The sequence below is a fragment of the Brienomyrus brachyistius genome, chromosome 23 (genome assembly GCF_023856365.1).
Source record: "Brienomyrus brachyistius isolate T26 chromosome 23, BBRACH_0.4, whole genome shotgun sequence".
In the NCBI taxonomy this organism is placed as follows: Eukaryota; Metazoa; Chordata; class Actinopteri; order Osteoglossiformes; family Mormyridae; genus Brienomyrus; species Brienomyrus brachyistius.
The window spans coordinates 9373629-9391596 of NC_064555.1; the positions used below are offsets into that span (position 1 = coordinate 9373629).

The window sequence follows — 17968 nt, forward strand, 5'->3', positions numbered from 1 at the left end:
CAAAAATCTGAATGTTCCCTGCTCTATGTCCACACCAGGACTGCCAACATAACAAAACGATGTTGTCTCGGTAAGTGAACAGTGGCGGTTCTCTAAACAGCCACGTTACCTGTAACCCGGTCAACGAGCAGATTGTGGGGTTTATGAAGCAGGCAAACCATAATTAAATCAAATGGGGGGGTTGTGTTTCTCTGTCCTGATGGGTATTATTATCCCGAACAGGGGAGCATTGATACGCCTTTCTTGGCTTCTAAATTTAAATCTATAAAAACTGCTTTTTCCCCATTCATTTTTCGACTAAAAGTTATGATAATAGTAATATTGTTTTAAAGTGTTTTACAATAATTTAAAAAGTGTGTGTTAATTCAAAATAAGTTCAACTGACATTATAGGAAAGATTTGCACAGGCCGCCAACAATTTTGTCAGTAATTTTCATTGCAATGGAAGAGAATATCCTGTCAATAAATGTGTATGTTATATGTATGGTTTGTGAATGCTTATGCTTAATGAATTAATTTTTTGATCATTATTTTGCATTATAATTAGGATAATATCCATTCTTATCATGCTGTCATTAATGTAATACATTTTAAAACATGTATAAAATTTGTTATATAAATCTATCTATTTTTGATCCCACTTTTTCATTATAAGGTTGCAATGTAACGTGTCATATAAATCAGTTTTTAAAATCTGATTTTTTTATATATTTACGTTGTCAGTGAAGGAATCAAAAAAAAATCTTTAAATGTCTCACTGGTAATATTTTTAAAGCAAGAAACAAAAATAATTGCAGCCGTTATTTGCCTCATTAAATAAACGCAGCTTTGCCAACATTCAAAGGTGTTTTAAAAATATATTGCCTTTAGCATTTTAGTGACTGCGCTCCCTTTGCCTTCCAGAAACGTTTTGATATTTTCAGCAGTGATGTGCTTGGCAGCAGTTACTGCAGCTGCTCCTGTCGAAGGTAGGAAAGTGTTCGGTCATAAATGGTTTCGCTTTCCATGAATCTGCATGTTCCTTTGCGCTGTTCGTGAGCAGCAGTCAAGGAAGAGCATCTCGTCTCAGGGATCCTTCTCAAGCATTAATTCATGTGAAGGCTTCTGTTCCATCCAATCGGCTTAATAAGGGCATTGATCGAATTGTGACTATGATTTGAAATATTTGAATGTGTTAATGAGAAGATAAGTTGTTTTCGATTTTGTCGAACGTTAAACTGTAACACTTTAGTCAATAAAATATATTGTTAAATAGCCATTTTTAATTAATGCTACTCTTGTCTTGGAAAATTAAAAAACGAGTTGCTTGTTACCTATAGTTATGTAATTAATGAAACCTTTGGGAGATCCTTTGCTGTCACTTTTCCAAGCTTCAGTTTGACTGATTGTCTATAGTGTTTAGTGAATTTGTAACTCGCAAAGTAACTGAGGCGGGATGGAATATGACCCAGGCTGAATGATTGCCTGGGCCGGAACCAAGGAAGCCTTTAGAGAAACGTTCTGTGAGGGGCTCACACTTCACGGACAAGGGCGAGGGGCTATCGGTGTCCACAGCAAGGTCCTGTTTCTCTCCATCACTTGTGTTCCAGAGACCACATTGTTATACATCAAAATGCAATGAAAAGGTTGATTAACGATGGAGACAAAGAACCTCTTGGCCCAAGACGCAATTTTTCTAGCCTTATGTTTTATTTTCAGAGAAGGAAGCGGAGGAATCTGATACTGAACGAGAAGAGGGTGAAGAGGAACTCTCTGAAGAGGAGGAAGGTAGGTGGAAAGTGTCCCGTGCTGGACTGCCGAGGTCTCAGCAGATCCAGACTGTGGGCTGGACCAGGCGCCCGGATGTCAGTTTCTCTAGCGAAATGTAGCCAAACTAAACAAACGATTGCCTGGACTGACTCATTTTGACTGAAACATGGATAATGGACTGTTCAACACATGCAGCTTGTCCACATCGCTGCAAATATAAACGGGTCTGTAAAAAATTATAAAATGATAGGAGTCAAATAGACATTATAAAATAAAGATAACACAATTTAAACAATTTGCTTTGAATTTTTTTTAACGATGCATGATTTTGAGTTTATGTTGAACAGTGGACTAAATGCAACTTTACTATGAATAATATATTTTAAACTAAGTGTTTAAATATCATTTAAAACAGACCACGCCTTCAGATCCTGATCCAATACTCCTGCAGGGTGATTCTGCATTAACTGCTATTAAATTATTTTTTGTGCCACGCACACATAATTTTAAAATTGACAGCAAATAAAGTAATAGTCAAAAAAGGTAATGGAATAACACGTTTAACAAGTTTGTTTTTTTGAGTTATAACCCAGCAGTCTTACATACCGCCAACACTTCTTCTCTACGCCTTTGCAACACGATCTTCAGGAAGAAGGAAACATGTGAACAGTTTATGAACTGTTATCAATTTCCTTTTTTTTCAGATGATGATGACTCCAATATTCAGGATATGAATATGGGTGAGAAGTTAATAACTTACCACCAATATAAAGATGCTCTCCTTCTTATAGCTATTCAAACAATGAAGCAATTGGGTTTTTTTTTTAAATGCCTCAACAATGTAAACACTCATTTTTATTGAGAAAAATGAGCCTTGACTGAGAGGCGGCATGGTGGTGCAGTGGTTAGCACTGTTGCCTCACATGTGTGGGACCCGGGTTCGAGTCTCTGCCTGGGTTACATGTATGTGGAGTTTGCATGTTCTCCCCATGTCGTCATGGGGTTCTCCAGTACCTCTGGGTACTCCGGTTTCCCCCCCGCAGTCCAAAAACATGCTGAGGCTAATTTGCGTTGCTAAATCGTCCATAGGTGTAAGTGAATGGTGTGTGAGTGTGCCCTGTGATGGGCTGGCCCCCCATCCTGGGTTGTTCCCTGCCTCATGCCCATTGCTTCCAGGATAGGCTCTGGGTGACCCAGTAGGAAAAGCAGTTTGGAAAATGGATGGATGGATGAGATCACTCTGTTTTTCGTTTTTTTGGTTTATTTCAGTATTGCATATAATACTGGTACTTTAAATATCACTGCATACAGAATTTATTATACATAGAAAGAAATGGGAGACAATTCTATGCAAGCGTAGAATTTCCGGAGATGATTACATGCCGTCAGCAACGCAACACTAATCGTACAAACATTTCCATTGAATAAGAAGATACATAAAAGAACTTTTAAAAGATTATAAAACAACAAACATATATTATAATTTTATAATATTTTACTCTAAATGTTTAAATTATTTTAATTTAATTTTAATGTTTAATCAGGTTTTAAAATAAATTTATGGTACTTAGCCTAAAAAAAATTGGTTAGCCATGGACACAAATGCATGTGTTCCAGGAGAAACCTGCTTGGTTAATGAGACTGGAGGGAAACAATTGAGAAGGAGTCGAAGATCCATATTTGACAAGTTGATGCCTCATTATCATGTAGATTTGCTGAACAGTAGCACTTTTATTATGGTGTGATGTGCGACAGGTCTGCACAATGTCACAGAAAAAGCCTGATAAGGCTTTTACAAAACTCCACATTTCCATCCAGTCTTTGAATTCCTGCAAGTTTCATTTGTTATTTAAATGAGTGTTAAGCAATAATCCTGTTCAGCACATGCCCAGACTAAAGGAACACTTTATAATGTGCATGAAAAATGTAAAAAAAATACATAAATACATACATAATTACATGTGTAAATGAAGTAAAGCTTTATATTTAAAAATGGGAAAAGCACTGGAAAAGCGCAATTACTTCAAAGACCGAACTAGCATGCTTTATAAACACTTATTGTCATCTCTTGTCTTTTAAAAACAACAAAAGTTTTTTTCATGCCCCCCCCCAGGACATTTAATAACATAGCCATTTGGTGCTGTGGGACGTTATGGAAGGGATTCATTAAAAAATAAATAAATAAATCAATAAAAATCTTTCTCTCAGGAATTGGAGGTCGGCAACCTTCCACGGCATCAAAAGATCGGGGTAAGTTAAAGCTAATCCACTCGTAGCCTGAACAGGTCTTTTATTCACTGCAGCACAGGTCTTAATTGTAATGAAGGGCTCACAGTGTGCAGTCGAAGCTGGTGAAATTCAAGGTGGTAAGATTAACTCGGATTTTGCTTTGGTAAACAAAAAAACCACTCACACTGGAACCATTGTATAAAAGACGTGGTATGAGTGACCGGCTTACTGCTCTACCGAATCTAATTGTAAAGGAATAATTCCGATATACTCCCATGATGACTTTTCAAAGATTACGTATGTAACGTTATGAATCCTCATTTCTGAGAAATCCTGCATTTCTTTCAAGATCCATCTGGTCGACAAGAAGCCTCATTGGAAGGCGACCCCATAAACGGTGAAGAGACCTTCTGAAATTTTACTCTACGCCAAATGAATTTGCATGACACATTACTGCCCGGGTGTCAACTTCAATTTCTTGTGAGCATAAGTTTCAGAAAAGTGTCTGGCTTTTTTTCTTTTGCAGGACAGAAGCTGATTGGTGCCAGACCGTCACATGGGGGCAGCCATGACGGTGAGTGTCAGAGACCCGTGACCTGTGGAGAAAGCAGATTGCCTCGAACAATAAGATAACCATGGTCTCTCCCCGGCAGTGTCCGTCACGGACTCAGCTGTGGAGGAAGGAAATGGTAAAAAAAAAAATCATGCACACTTGGTATCCTACTCAAGAATCACACACACACTCACGCACCTCAAGTGCTGATTCACCATTGAGCTTTGTAATCAGATACCTACTCTCCACTCTGCGTTGTGTCTATGCCGCAGGTGACAATGGGGCGGACCCGCTAACTCTGGATGCCGGCACTGCTTTTGACGGTGAGAAGGCCGCTCTCTCTCGATCCGCTGTGTCTCCCGTTCACTCAGTTTTTCACAGTGTTCCTTAACATGCTGGTGTCCTTGTTGTTAGGTGCTGTGGAACACTCCAGTATAGCCACTCAGCTGGAGCCCCCAGGTAGCCCCCTCCCCCCCCGACACACCACAGTAAGACCTACAACACCCACAGCGAGGAGACAGCCACACTTTCACAATAACGTGATTCATTGTCCAGTCTTAGCCATACATCTCCTCACATAATCAGGATAGCACTTTATTCACACTATTTTGCCACTCCTTTGCAAAACACCAGTGGTGTGATTTCCATCCACTCAGGAGGTGAACCAGGACACATTCCCAGCATGACGTCTGAGGTCCACATGTTAGCAGAAGGTGAGCGAGGCCCAGAGTCACGAGAAAATACACGGAATGGCTGAGCTGAGCCGGAGAAGAGGTCTGGGAACCAAACCTCTTTGTGTTTATCTAGTGTTTATCTAGCCAACCAACAAGATGTCAGTAGGTTTTTGAAGAAAGGAAGAAATTATTGGTAATTTATTCATGTAAGGGGCAGTGTGGTGGTTCTGTGTCAGCACCTGGAAGGTCGTTGGTTTGTCAGGAACGATTCTACTCCACTGGGCCCTTGAGCAAGGTCCTTAACCTGCAATCGCTCTATCCTGGATGTGATGTTAACCTACCAGCCCTGCAAGCAGGTCCTCCAACTTTCAGGGAAAACTTAGGGGGGTGGTTGCAGGATGGGGAAGCACTGGAAATTGGCAGCCACTGGGAAAAAAACTTCACACTGTTCCATTCCATTCGTACTAGTGTGGTGCTGAGTTATCACCTACCGCACAGCTGCACTCAGGTTGTCATCCCTGAGGTGGTTCGTCATTTCCTGGGTGCAGCAACGTGCTGTCATCGGCATGCTCTCCTTACCTCATTCAGGTGGCGTGAAAACTCCGGCGTTGATGCATTCTGTGATTACTGACAGCATGTTTTGCATTCTGTTGAATTCCAGGGCCTCATCAAATGACACACCAAGCTGAGATATACTCTGCCGGTAGGTACTGAAACTCCCAACGTTCATTTTAGGCCAAAGCACAGCAGTAATACACACGCAAATGTTACAGTACATATACACATATTGAAAGAACAGCATGATTTAGGTCAGGTCAAATAAAACATGCGCTCGGATGACCTCATCTGAGAAGTCACCGTGAAGGGTGTTCTGTCTGAAAAGCCGGTCTCATCTTTTAGGGAATGGACCCTCTTTGGGCTCCAGCTCTCATGGGGATCTTACAGGTGGGATCATTTATTAATGCTTGTCAGATACAGTGTTGTGTCATGGTAACAAGCCTCTTAAAGGGGAAGGCTGCTATGTGCGTGTACCTCCTGCACCGTACTGGGGACGTTCTCAGATTTTTAAGGATTTATTAGTTTGTTTTGGGTGGATTGTGATACTTGCCTTATTGTATTGACGTGCCACTTTGTACAGGTTCGGAGGTGAACGGTTCAGAGGGCCCAGAAACGGAGTCCAACGGTAAGGTGGCACCGGGCGGGTGGTAAAAGAGGCCACGCCCCCCTCATGCTGCCGCTTCGACGATGTCATATAAGCAGCACGAGGGTTTTACTGGCACTTTGTCGTTTCACAGGAAACGGCCATAAGCTGCTGGTGGGGGGGTCGTTGGCTGGACACGCAGGTAAGAGAAGGTGGTGGGGGGGGGGGGCTTTGCACATTTGACATTTACAGTTATGTGTTTGGCGGGTGCTTTTCTCCAATGCGAGGTGCAAGTGAAGCAGGCAGAATTAGCAGTGTGGACCATTTCAGGTCCAGAAGTTACACATCCAGACCAAGATTATGTTTCAACCAACCAGATGAGCTCTCTGTGACTGTGACTCTTTATACTCAACTGTTTGGTTGAAACAAAATCTTGGACTGGATATATAACTTCTGGACCTGAAGTGCTCAACACTGACTACAAGCATACTGCCGTCAGGGAGCAAGCTTAGCCACAAATGCTACAAAGCCAGATCGTTGTGGTGGAAAGAAATATATGAGCATTGCTAGAAACCTCGCATCAGGAATGCTATACACACAAATACAACCCAAGAGAGACTCCATTCAGAAATCAAGTCTGTGTGCAACTTACAACTAGAAAGAGCATCCAGTAGTCAAGCAAACCGCTTCATTTGACTGGTTGGCATATTACGGTTTGGGCGATGTCAGCGATGAATGGCTGATGTGATTTTCTGTGTCTGTACAGTCTCTGATCTTCCCCTGGCTGACAACTTCTATGGCGGATATCCAGGTACAGCCGAGACACCCCGACCCGGGAACCGAATCAGAACCATGCACACACGCCCCCAGGAGATCGAATGCATTCCATATGTGCCGGCTTCCGTGAGACAAAAACATCTGGCTGTCGTTTTCATGGGGGGGGGGGGGGGGGGGGGGGCTCTGACAAATGAGAGATAATCGCTTCTTTAAAGAAAAAAAAGAAAAGACGAGAATTATGATGCACTTTACGGTTAGGGTTAGCAGGATTCTGACGTGCTCTAATTGCATGACGGAAATCTGCCCGTTAGCTTATGCTAACCACTAAAACGAGTCAGTTGAATGACGTTAGTATTAATATAGCGATGCAGCTTAACTGGCACATAGCTAAAAGGATAAGCAAGGTAGTTCAGCATCTAAACATCCGCTCGCGTTGGTTCCTGTGGGCCTCCCAGAACTAGGCGTGATTCCTGTGTTTCTGCACACCTGCCACTTATTTCATACCATCACCTCTTCATGCCATCTAGCTCACTCAGGCAAGGCATCTGTTATGAGACGTACTAGAGCGGTAATTGGATCTAACTTAAAACAATGTCCTAATATGTTTCAGATATAACAGACCATTATATTTCTGACCCCAATATGGACTTGTCAGGTAGGTCCTGCTTAAATTAAAAATGGGTTCTAGTTCCTGCCAACTTGACCATGTGTCAGAATAATACTCTTTCATAATTAAATCCAGGATGAACGTAAATGACCAAAATCTTAATCTTTTAGAACATCTGGTACTTTTATAAATTGAAAGCATGAACGATGTTGAGCGATTGATCCCCTCATATGCTCATAGATTAGGATTTGACATTTTTTTTCCATAAGCTGGAAATTATCTCTGGTCTGCGAGACTAAATAACTGAGCTGCTATCTCAAGGCTGTTGTCTGCATGTAAGGAAATTCGGTTTTAATCAGGTCGCTATTTCTCGCTGGTCTTTAATTCCAGCCCTTGGCCTCATTCCAGGAGAGCCCGCTGGTAGCAGTGCTCAGTCACATGCTTCAGGTACTTGCTGGCACTGCGCTCTCCACTAGGAGCCGTAAATCTCCCTGCCTCCTCTCCATGTGTCGTCTCTCACAGGCTTGACTTGCTCTACCGCACCTGCGAGACCGTTTTCAGACTTGTAATCATGACAGAGATTTCAGAGCGGCGGGCTAAATTTACGGCCACTTTTCGGGCCAAGGTATCATTACATCCATGTGTTCCACAAAGCCTTGAACCTCGAGTATCGGCTTGCATGTCTGTGCTTATAAAGGAGATTGAATGAAGATTTTATCCTGAAGGTCATTTTGACTCTTTTCCCTTCACTCGTTTCAGGCGGTTTCACCGGGAATGACGCCCTCACTGAAAGACTGGGTCAGTTGCTACCTCCAAGACTTGTTATGTTCACTGATGTAGGACAATAAGCACAGGAGAGTCTAACTGAGCTGGAGAACATGTCACCACCTTTGAGGGACACATAATGAGAAAGATTCTTGGAACCTCTTGCCACCATATTTGTTTGTCTAACTGTAAATTCAGATAGATCTACTTAAGCCATACATATGAGATTGAATGTAAAAGATGCCTAATTAATTATGCGCACATTATCACCGTAGTGATTCACGTTAGAATCATCCTAAGATTGTATTTCTGCCAGTAAAGAGATTTAGAAGCAAAAACATCAGCCTATAAGAACAAATTGGTATTTTGTTCTAAAAAGATTCCAGAAGCCATTTTGTACATTTTATCACATTTTTCCAAGAAACAAAGCAGTTATTTTTAATTTACTGCTGAACCGTCAAACCTTGGAGAGAATTTCATGGAAATATGAAACATCTCATTTCTTGAATCTCGTTTTTTTTTTGTCAATAACAGGGCTTGCTGGAGACCTGGGCATTCCACAGATGGCCTCTACAGGTTTACTGCATATTTACCTATACAATGACTGACCTATAAATTTGCGAGTTATGCCTTACAAGGTTGTATATATATGCCAAACCCTCACACCTGTCTGTATCTGCAGCCCATCCATCTGAAGGTGAGCACACGCCTGTGAACTTTTGGCACATCCATTTATGCAATTTTAATTTTTTTACATATAATCACTACTGCTATCCAATTATATTTTCATGATGCTTAACACTTGTAGTGTTACACAATTCTCTCTGACAAATATATATATATATATATATATATATATATATATATATATAGAAAGAGTCATTTTCAAAGAGTCATTTCAACCAAGCCTCATGGATGGGACTGGTCTCTGTAGGGGCACCATAGGGGGCGGGCGGGGGGGGGGGGGGGGGGGTAGGGATGGGGATTAGGATGATTCCAGGATGGCCCTAAAAAAGTGGAACATAACTAGATGGGTGTAGATTTGGGGGCCCTATATGATATACTTGTATGGGGCCCAGAATGTTGACCTCTGGTTTTCTGAAACATTATTGTGATCTTTTCATTGTTTGTATCTTTATCTTCAAATATAAATATTTCTGTTCATGAAGTCTAGCACACAAAATTAATGCAGGCAGTTCCCAGGTAAAGAATGTCCGATAACGGACAACTTCTACTTAGCAGCCAAACTAAAATCTGTCATATTAAAAATCTGAGTTAAATACAACGGTTCACAGTAAAGAATACACATTCTACTTTGTGACACTCCTGACAACATTGCGTGGTGTCTGCGGTTCGTCAGCTCGAGGTGCAGTACAGTATTTTCCAGACTTAACTACGAATTCTGCTTAAAGACAGACATAGGGAGTGGATTTCCTTCGTGACTTGGGAACTGCCTGTAGCTGCATTTGACAGAAATGATCCACAGAAACACCCATTGCTTTCTTTCATCTCTCTGTCACCAGGCTCCAGAATTCCGGGCAGTTTTAGTGACCATTTCCACTCCATTAGTTATACTGGTAAGGAGGATATTTCAAATCTGCCTTTAGACGATACGTCGCACCTTCTGATCGGATGTCTTCAATTAAAGAAATATTTGCTTATCTGTTTCTTGGTAACTTAGACGGTGGGGATCATGCTGCTCTGACTGGTGTCCATGGTACCACGACAGGTAAATAAGCACCGACAGACTGGATAATCTTCAGCATGATGTGTGCTGCATCCCTCTCCAGGAAAAACAGCCCGAAGGTGGTATTATTCCTCCGTCTTCGAACCCCCTATCAGGGTCAGGGTGCCGGAGAGCGTGAGCCTATCCCAGACAGCACAGGGCACAATCCCCTCTCCCCAGACAGAATTCCAGTCCATCACAGGGCACACTCATGCACACATGGAAAAATTACACTCTATAGACAATTTAAAAGCATCAGTTTGGAATGTAGGAGAATGCCTGCATATCCCCCCCCCCACACACCCTAGCCCCACCCCTAGAGGTGTGAGGTCATCACAATCATTCACGCAGAAAGAGCTTTTCAGCTTTTCCGTTAGAACATTAAGACAAGAAATCGCAAAAAGAGAGAACCTCACCCAGTTCATGGGCAGTGCCACTAGATGTTAACTGTGACTTCTTTGTTGGCTAAAGTGTTAGGAACGCTCTATTATTGTCATTATTAATGTTGTTCTTGCTGTTGTTTTAAAGATCCGCATGCAGAAATGGCCATGATGTCACATACTGAATATCTGAGTACACATGATCCAGGTACATTCATGTAAAGTCAAGTCGAACGAAAAATGCAAAAATTATATAATTTCCTTGACTCCTGGAGTCACTGTCTCAAATCATAGAAAAAAAAATAAGGTGTTGAAAGTGGACTGTTGTAAATAATTCCAATTTAAAAAGACGTTGTGTTTAAATTGTAGAGGGTGGCTCTGATGTACTGCACATAGACTCAACAAATCCCAACGGTAAGTGTTGACTGATATCCGTATTTCAGTTTTGCTTTTAAAATACCGAGAAACTGCGGACGGACGTTATTAACGACATATACATACAGTTATCAAATGGTACCAAACTTGCTCTCGAAACATGAACTTGTTTTTTCATTAGGAAATGGTCGTCAAAGACCAATCACGGAGATGCACAATAGAGGTAATCAGTTATTTGTTAGCGTAGCTGAAGAAACTTTGTTATTCCACATCAGCTAATATATTCTGTTTTATCATTTACAGGGGATCATCCTTTCACTGACCACCATGACAGAATAAGTAAGAAAAATTACAAAATTTACAAAAAATATCGTTACAAAATATAATGGTGTTATACAATGAAACACTCTCTTACATTAATAAAAGCAATAATGACTTTTGAGTAGAATAAACTTAAAAAATAAATGGACAAAATGCAAAATGAAATGCATACAGAATGATTTCTTTTAAATATTGCATTTTTAACTATGCTTTGCCATATTTTGTATTCGTGGTTCCCACTGACAGATTACTGACAGGCAGACGTTTCATTCCATAATTATTAAACACGAGGGTTCATAATAATCATAATAATAATAATAACAACAATAATAATAATAATAATAGCAAACAATCTATCAACACTGTCATGAATTAGCAGACGTCTGCGAAGAGTGGCACTATTTCCACGCAGTTTTCTTTTTCAATACAGGATTACAAACTGAGTCTAATCATAATAATGGTGTCGTATTGTGAAATTTATGTCTTATTATTATGTGGAAAAAGTTACCATGGATCCTGCATGGCCACTTCTGGCTGCGTTAAATATTGCAAGTCAGCGATGGAAAAATCCACAGGCTTCCATCACCCCAAAAGACATCAAATAGGGGAAGAATCTTTAACTATTCCAAAAACTATCCATCATTGTACCCCCCCCTCCCCATACACACACAGGTGACCCACACAGCGCTTCACAGCTCAGCTCAGCAGGTGAGTCGAGTGGCTGCTATGACATTTTCTGAAATACCTCCCGCGATGATGTACTTGACGGCGTCGTTACAGCGGGGCTTGTCCTGCTGAGTAGAAGATAGTGCCTCTGTTTATTACGCTTTGCTGAGAGAACAGAGCTTCGTAACACAGAGGCCTTCTGTTCACCACTCACAGGTGGAGGGACTCCGCACGTCAATCCTCAAACGGGCACAGATGGTCAGTCAGAAGTATAAAAGTATATTCAAGTATATTTAAACAATAAAACCGAAAGTTAATTTCTATGAAATGCATGCATCCAGCGTGCGCAATTGTCCAGTAAAACATGTGTGCTGTCTCCCGGGTTTCCCAGTGGCCCCGATCGCAGGAGAGATGAGTTCCCTGAGTGCATTTTCTCACATGGACCATACAGGTAGCATCACTTCTTTCACGGTGACACCAATCATGTGTTTCGGTTAAAATATCTAAGAAGCGATTTTTCGACCCTAGTAGTCACTACACTTGTTACACCCATTTCTTTACACTCAACAGAACCGTTTATGTTCCCCTGACCGTGAATCCCAGTCTTACTGCCCTTGCTGTCTGACATAGAAAAGTGTCCTGTTTCAACAGGTTTGAGTAGAGAACCCATGACCAGTTCCCACCAACAGCTGGAAGTAACTGGTAAGAGACAATGATTCAATTATGAAGATACTCCAGGGATACTAGCTGGCACGTTCATTTCCGATGATTTAGTCTGTCTTGTCTTCTTTTACACGAATCTTCTATTTTGAAGAAGTGTGGCCTCAAAACATTGAATATGTTTTGCAAACATGTATATAATAATATATATTTTACTAGTCTGAGTTTGCTTTCTCCCGGAGGTCATTGAGCAAGCCTGATGTGTCCTTTTAAATGTGTAACTCTCTCCCGCCAAATAAATGTTTGGCTTCTACACTGTAGCTGCAGGCTCTGCATTCAGCTCCAGCGCACCAGATATAGGTATGTATCCATAAATTTACTCACCCCCGGAGGTGATTTTCCAGTGTGCTGTTTATGGCGTTTGGACAAAGTTGCAAGGAGATAAAGGACAAAAGCCAGCCAGCTTTTTTCATGCATGTGCGTTGCTAGGAGAGTTTATTAGGATCACTTTCCACTCCACAAATCTGTCCTGAGCGATGAGGATAGCTCTCAGAAGAAGCCATTGCACCATACAGAATATTATCCTGCCTCAAACTCAAGAAGGAATTACAGGCATTCTAATTGAAGATTTTGAGCCAAACATCCCACCAATCAGGCAGCACCCTGTGACCCCGCCCCCCACTCTTCCTCCCTAGCCTTCAGTGGAGAAGCCGTGACCAGCAACCAAATAAATTCCACAGGTCAGTGGGCCTTTCATACATCTATCGATCTATTCATCTTCCAAGAACTTGGTCAGGGTCACATGGGGGCCTGGAGTCAATTCTAGGCAGCACAGGGTACATGGCTGGGGAACACCCTGGATGGGATGCCAGTACACCACAGGGCACATACCCACACAACATGGGGAGTCACATAAACTTAAGGAAAACAGAGTGGAGGCGGGATTCAAAGCCCAAACCCTGGACATGTGATGCCACAGTGCCTCCCTGTGGGCCTTTCAAGGTCCAGCCACAAGGTTAGACTGTAGTGCCAAAGACTGGCCAGTGGCCAACACACAGTGAAAAGGGAGGAAAGTTTATGAATGAAATAGGTCTTACAGGGCTTACAGCGCATACACCATTTACCCACGCTTAGTGCCTTTCTAGAAACGTTGTTCATTCTGACTTCATATTCATTGTCATAGATTTTATTGTCAATGCATTCATTCATGTTCAGTGTTTACTATGGTTAAGCAATGGTTACCCTAATTAAAACTGATTCGTGTTCAAGCAAAGGGCATCGGTTAAGCCTTAATGGTCCAGGGTATTTGTGGTTTGTGAGGTCCACGCTGTCATCTTCCTGACTTAGGGGGTGCGGAGCTGCACGCTGTGCTCTTTCAGACTGGATCCCCAGGTGGGTTCGCCCCTACATGGTCGCTCCTCCTCAGCTTCTCAGCACTGCTCACAGCCATGCTCATGGCTCATGGTGGGGGTGGGGGGTGGGGGGCGTCCATCTCACTGTTCTGAGTGTGGTGCTTCAGTTACAGGGAACCCGCATAAAATCTCCTCCCACACGGACGCCGTTGATGGGGGTGAGTCCCATCACCAGGACTCCTTGGCCGCAGGCCTCTATTTGTCCTGTGTATGTCCACCTAAAGGGGTTTGGTCGCTATGCTCTTTGGGCGTCAACCCAATGCTCAATGATGATGCTGATGTCATTCCTAACTTTTCTTTCTGTTCTGTTATAGTTACTGCTGATCCCAGAGGAACCAATGAAGGTTTCAGTAAGTCTGAACAACTATGTCCTACACACTTCAAGAGTTACTACACAAATAGCAAAAATACTAACAAAGGAGAGAGGAATCAGGTCACCCTTTACTTGAGGGGTCATGAATAATGTGGTAGTACATGCTTAACTTAATGCTTACTTAACAATTAACTAAGTGTTAGTTACATACTAATCCCATGTTCCCATGGGTTTAGTGCTTAACCTAATTAATTAATTTAATACACATGTACTGCTACATTATTCATGTCCCCTCAAGTAATTTTAGCGGGAATCAGTATAAAATCCAACAACGTGTTTATTGCTTGCTATGATGTTTGGCATATAAACTTTTTTAACAGATGCATTTGATCACAGAGTATCTTTGTTTCAGTAGGTCATCAAGACATTACGATGCAGACCCAGTCAGCTGGTAAGTTTAATGGCAGTTTAATGGCAAAATCAGGTCTCTGGTTACTTGAATGATGCTTTAGCCTACAGAGGACTCTGATCATCCCCCCTGCCCGAGCAGTTGATCAATAGCTCTTCGTTTTTTCTCTGTTTTGCCTGCTTTTTTCAGTTCCCGCAGGTGAACAGTACATCACTTCTGGTCAGGGTCCTCAAGGTGAGACCTCTTGTTTTTCAGGCTTGTGTAGATATACTGAATCATGTAAACGAGTATTTCTCAAACCACTCCTCCGGAACCTCCAGACAGGCAACAAACAAACAAACAAATTTATGTCTGTAAAGCACGTTATCATAACATTACATCGTCTCAAAACGCTTTACGGCATCCACACCCAGAGCCCCCAGTGAGTAAGCCAAAGGTGACAGTGGCATGGAAAAACTCCCAAGGAAGAAACCTTGGGAGGGACCAGATTCAAAGGGGGAGCCCATCCTCCAGGGGCCGGCAGGGAGAGTCAAATAGGAGAGATGGATAAGTGCCAAGTCACACTATCCAAATCATAAGATCCCAGCTCTCAGCACATTCAAAAATGAACCAAACATTCAAAAACACTGAATACCTGGTTAAGGTCTATTTGGAGACCACCTGCACAATATTACGTTACGATTTTATGCCGCATGCGTAAAAATCACCGGGGCTTCATATGACAGATGTAAACATTGGTCCAGACGCTGGCTTTTCAGTACTATATGGACGTTTACTTACACCTGCAATTTGATAAGCAGATCAGTAGCATGCCTAAAATATTAATGATATGTGTAAACATGTGGGACTTTAACATGCAAAAAGTACCACCGCACCACCGATATCTTTTTACCTTGTTTATCCACAATATCTAATTTTCATCAGATGTTCCGGCTGCTGAGCTGCCCTTTCTTCACAGCCTATCCCTTCCATAATTTACCAAAACAGCTGCGTGTGATGTGCTCTGCTAACTGAAGTTAATAAACATAAGGATATGCCGAATTTGTACAGATTACTAACTTTTGGATGTCACAATATGCATCTGATTAATATTTTAGGCATACTACTAATCCATACTACTAAACCAAATTGTGGGTGTAAGTAAACGTCCGTATAGGACTGAAAAGCCGGTGTCTAGACAAATGTTTATGCCCGTCATCTAAAGCCCTGGTGATTATTATGCATTCGCTATATCGTGATGTGATATATCCCTAGTTATGAGTTGCCGGGGAGCAAAAATGTAGACCAGGAGTAGGTAAACCTGATCCTGACATGCTGGTATCCAGCAAGTTTTCTGTCCTACCTGATGAGTTACTATCTGACCTGAGATCAGGTGTGGTTCATCAGAGACCAGGTAGGGTGGAAAACTTGCTGGATGCTGGCACTCCAGGATCAGGGCAGCCAACCCCTACTGCAGACTGTCTGCAGGTCGCTGAGGACTGGTTAGAGAAAAATGCTGACATGAAACACTAAAACGCCCATTACATGGAACCGAAGAGTGTAATTAAAAGCATAAGGGAATTTAAAAAAAAATGAATTAGTCAAAAATATAGTCAGAGCTGTGGCAGTTTCTCCAATAAATATGGCTGTCGTCTTGATCCGATTCTGCCTGGGTTTTGTGCTGTCAAACTTGCCAGATGTTTGACATATCAGGTGGAGACTGAACCACGCTAAGGTATAGTATGAATTACAGTGTGTGGCAGCGAGCGCTAGCGCTCACTCTCTGTATTTCACATGCCTTTCGGCTGAAAGAACGAAACGTGAAGCCACTGTTTCTGTAACCACCCACAGGTGCAGAAAATGTGGAACTGGAGGATACCTGCTGACTTGCACATCAAGCCTCGTGTCAAGATCCTGCGTTATAGATTCCAATGCAAGGAAGAGTGGATGAACAGAGACCCCCTCCACTAGCGATGGGCATTTATGTCCGTTCTGCTGTTTAAACACTAAGATAAAGAGCAAGTTCACTAATACATCTGTCCATGCCTACCGTGCAGTTTACTTTTGTCTTACATTGAAGATTTTGGGGATTCAGAGGGGGAAAAAAAATATTGCTTTCTTAAGAATGCAGAATGAAAGGTATTATCATCCTTTCCGACAATTTCATGCAAAAATGTTTTTACAGTGCCTGCAGATACTGCATTTCTTTTGCTTTTTAAAAAAAAATATTCGAGAAACATTCATTGCTGGTGTGACGAAGAGTCAATTGCCAAACAAGTCATTTTAAAATACGCTTTAATTAATCATCTGTCTGCACCCTCAACCTCCACACACATCCTGTTCATCTCATGAGGGCTCAGCTTTGTCATGTTGTTGGGATTTTAATTCAGTGCCGTTATTCCATGTGGGTTGAGTAGTAGCTGGTCAAATTAGTCAGTGGGAGGGTTCGCTATATCTCTCCCGTCCCCAGTGCCTCTAACCAATTAGATATTATCCGGACGTTCACACATAGATGGTGCCTCATGGCATGGTGTAAATGGCATTGGGTCTGATACCGGCCCAACGTGCGAGCATCTTCCTCTAGCCTAAAGACATGCTGAGAGGCTAAACAGGTGTGTGAACTTGTGATGATGTCATATCAGAGAGAGGCTCCAAACTCACCTTAACTCTGAAGGGGCTGCATTGTTCTGGGCAAAGAATGAACAAATGACATGAGCTTGTTACCCGTGAAACCATGGTAACGGGTTCATTAATGAATCGCTTAACCTTTAGGTGACCTCCATTTATGACAACAGAAGTAGTAATGTTGAGGTTTTTGACCCGTATGCCACGGAAATAATGTAAAATACCAGTTACGTTACTGCTTGTTTGCGATTTATGGATACATGAATTGACTTGACACATTTCCTCTGGAATGACAACAATTAAAACTTCAACTACTGTAAGGGGTCAGACAAACCCCGGTGTTAGGTGCTTTCAACTTGCGTGTTTGCATATTTATACTGTACTGCTACTTTTCAAATGTTGTTGGCCGTTACAGCTGAACACGTTCTGTTCTTACATGTTTGCATGTAATTTTCACTGAATAAATATACCATACAGTACAGAGGTTTGGTGATTGCAGTTGGGCGACTCCATCCTGTGACATAGAGTCTGTAGCTGGTGTCTTACAGACATATCGGTGACACAAAGCACGTTTTTGGAACTAACATACTCCTCAAAGCGTCTTTTG

General features: G+C 41.9%; 1 protein-coding gene across 1 annotated transcript; it reads left to right on the forward strand.

Moving 5' to 3' along the window:
• si:ch211-80h18.1 (uncharacterized protein LOC555593 homolog) lies at nucleotides 1-17901 on the forward strand. The gene is made up of 39 exons (XM_048992862.1): nucleotides 1-70; nucleotides 904-968; nucleotides 1699-1767; nucleotides 2454-2489; nucleotides 3958-3999; nucleotides 4328-4375; nucleotides 4505-4552; nucleotides 4632-4667; nucleotides 4804-4854; nucleotides 4946-4990; nucleotides 5188-5244; nucleotides 5867-5908; nucleotides 6106-6150; nucleotides 6344-6388; nucleotides 6501-6548; nucleotides 7113-7157; nucleotides 7734-7778; nucleotides 8121-8177; nucleotides 8490-8528; nucleotides 9030-9071; nucleotides 9178-9192; nucleotides 10019-10072; nucleotides 10177-10224; nucleotides 10750-10809; nucleotides 10971-11015; nucleotides 11158-11199; nucleotides 11280-11315; nucleotides 11970-12005; nucleotides 12180-12221; nucleotides 12355-12414; nucleotides 12615-12665; nucleotides 12945-12983; nucleotides 13319-13363; nucleotides 13971-14015; nucleotides 14143-14243; nucleotides 14350-14385; nucleotides 14764-14799; nucleotides 14947-14991; nucleotides 16588-17901. Exons 1-39 carry the CDS (start codon nucleotides 12-14, stop codon nucleotides 16705-16707), a joined length of 1920 nt encoding a protein of 639 aa, XP_048848819.1. The 5' UTR covers nucleotides 1-11; the 3' UTR covers nucleotides 16708-17901.
• Nucleotides 17902-17968: the final 67 nt, after the last annotated feature.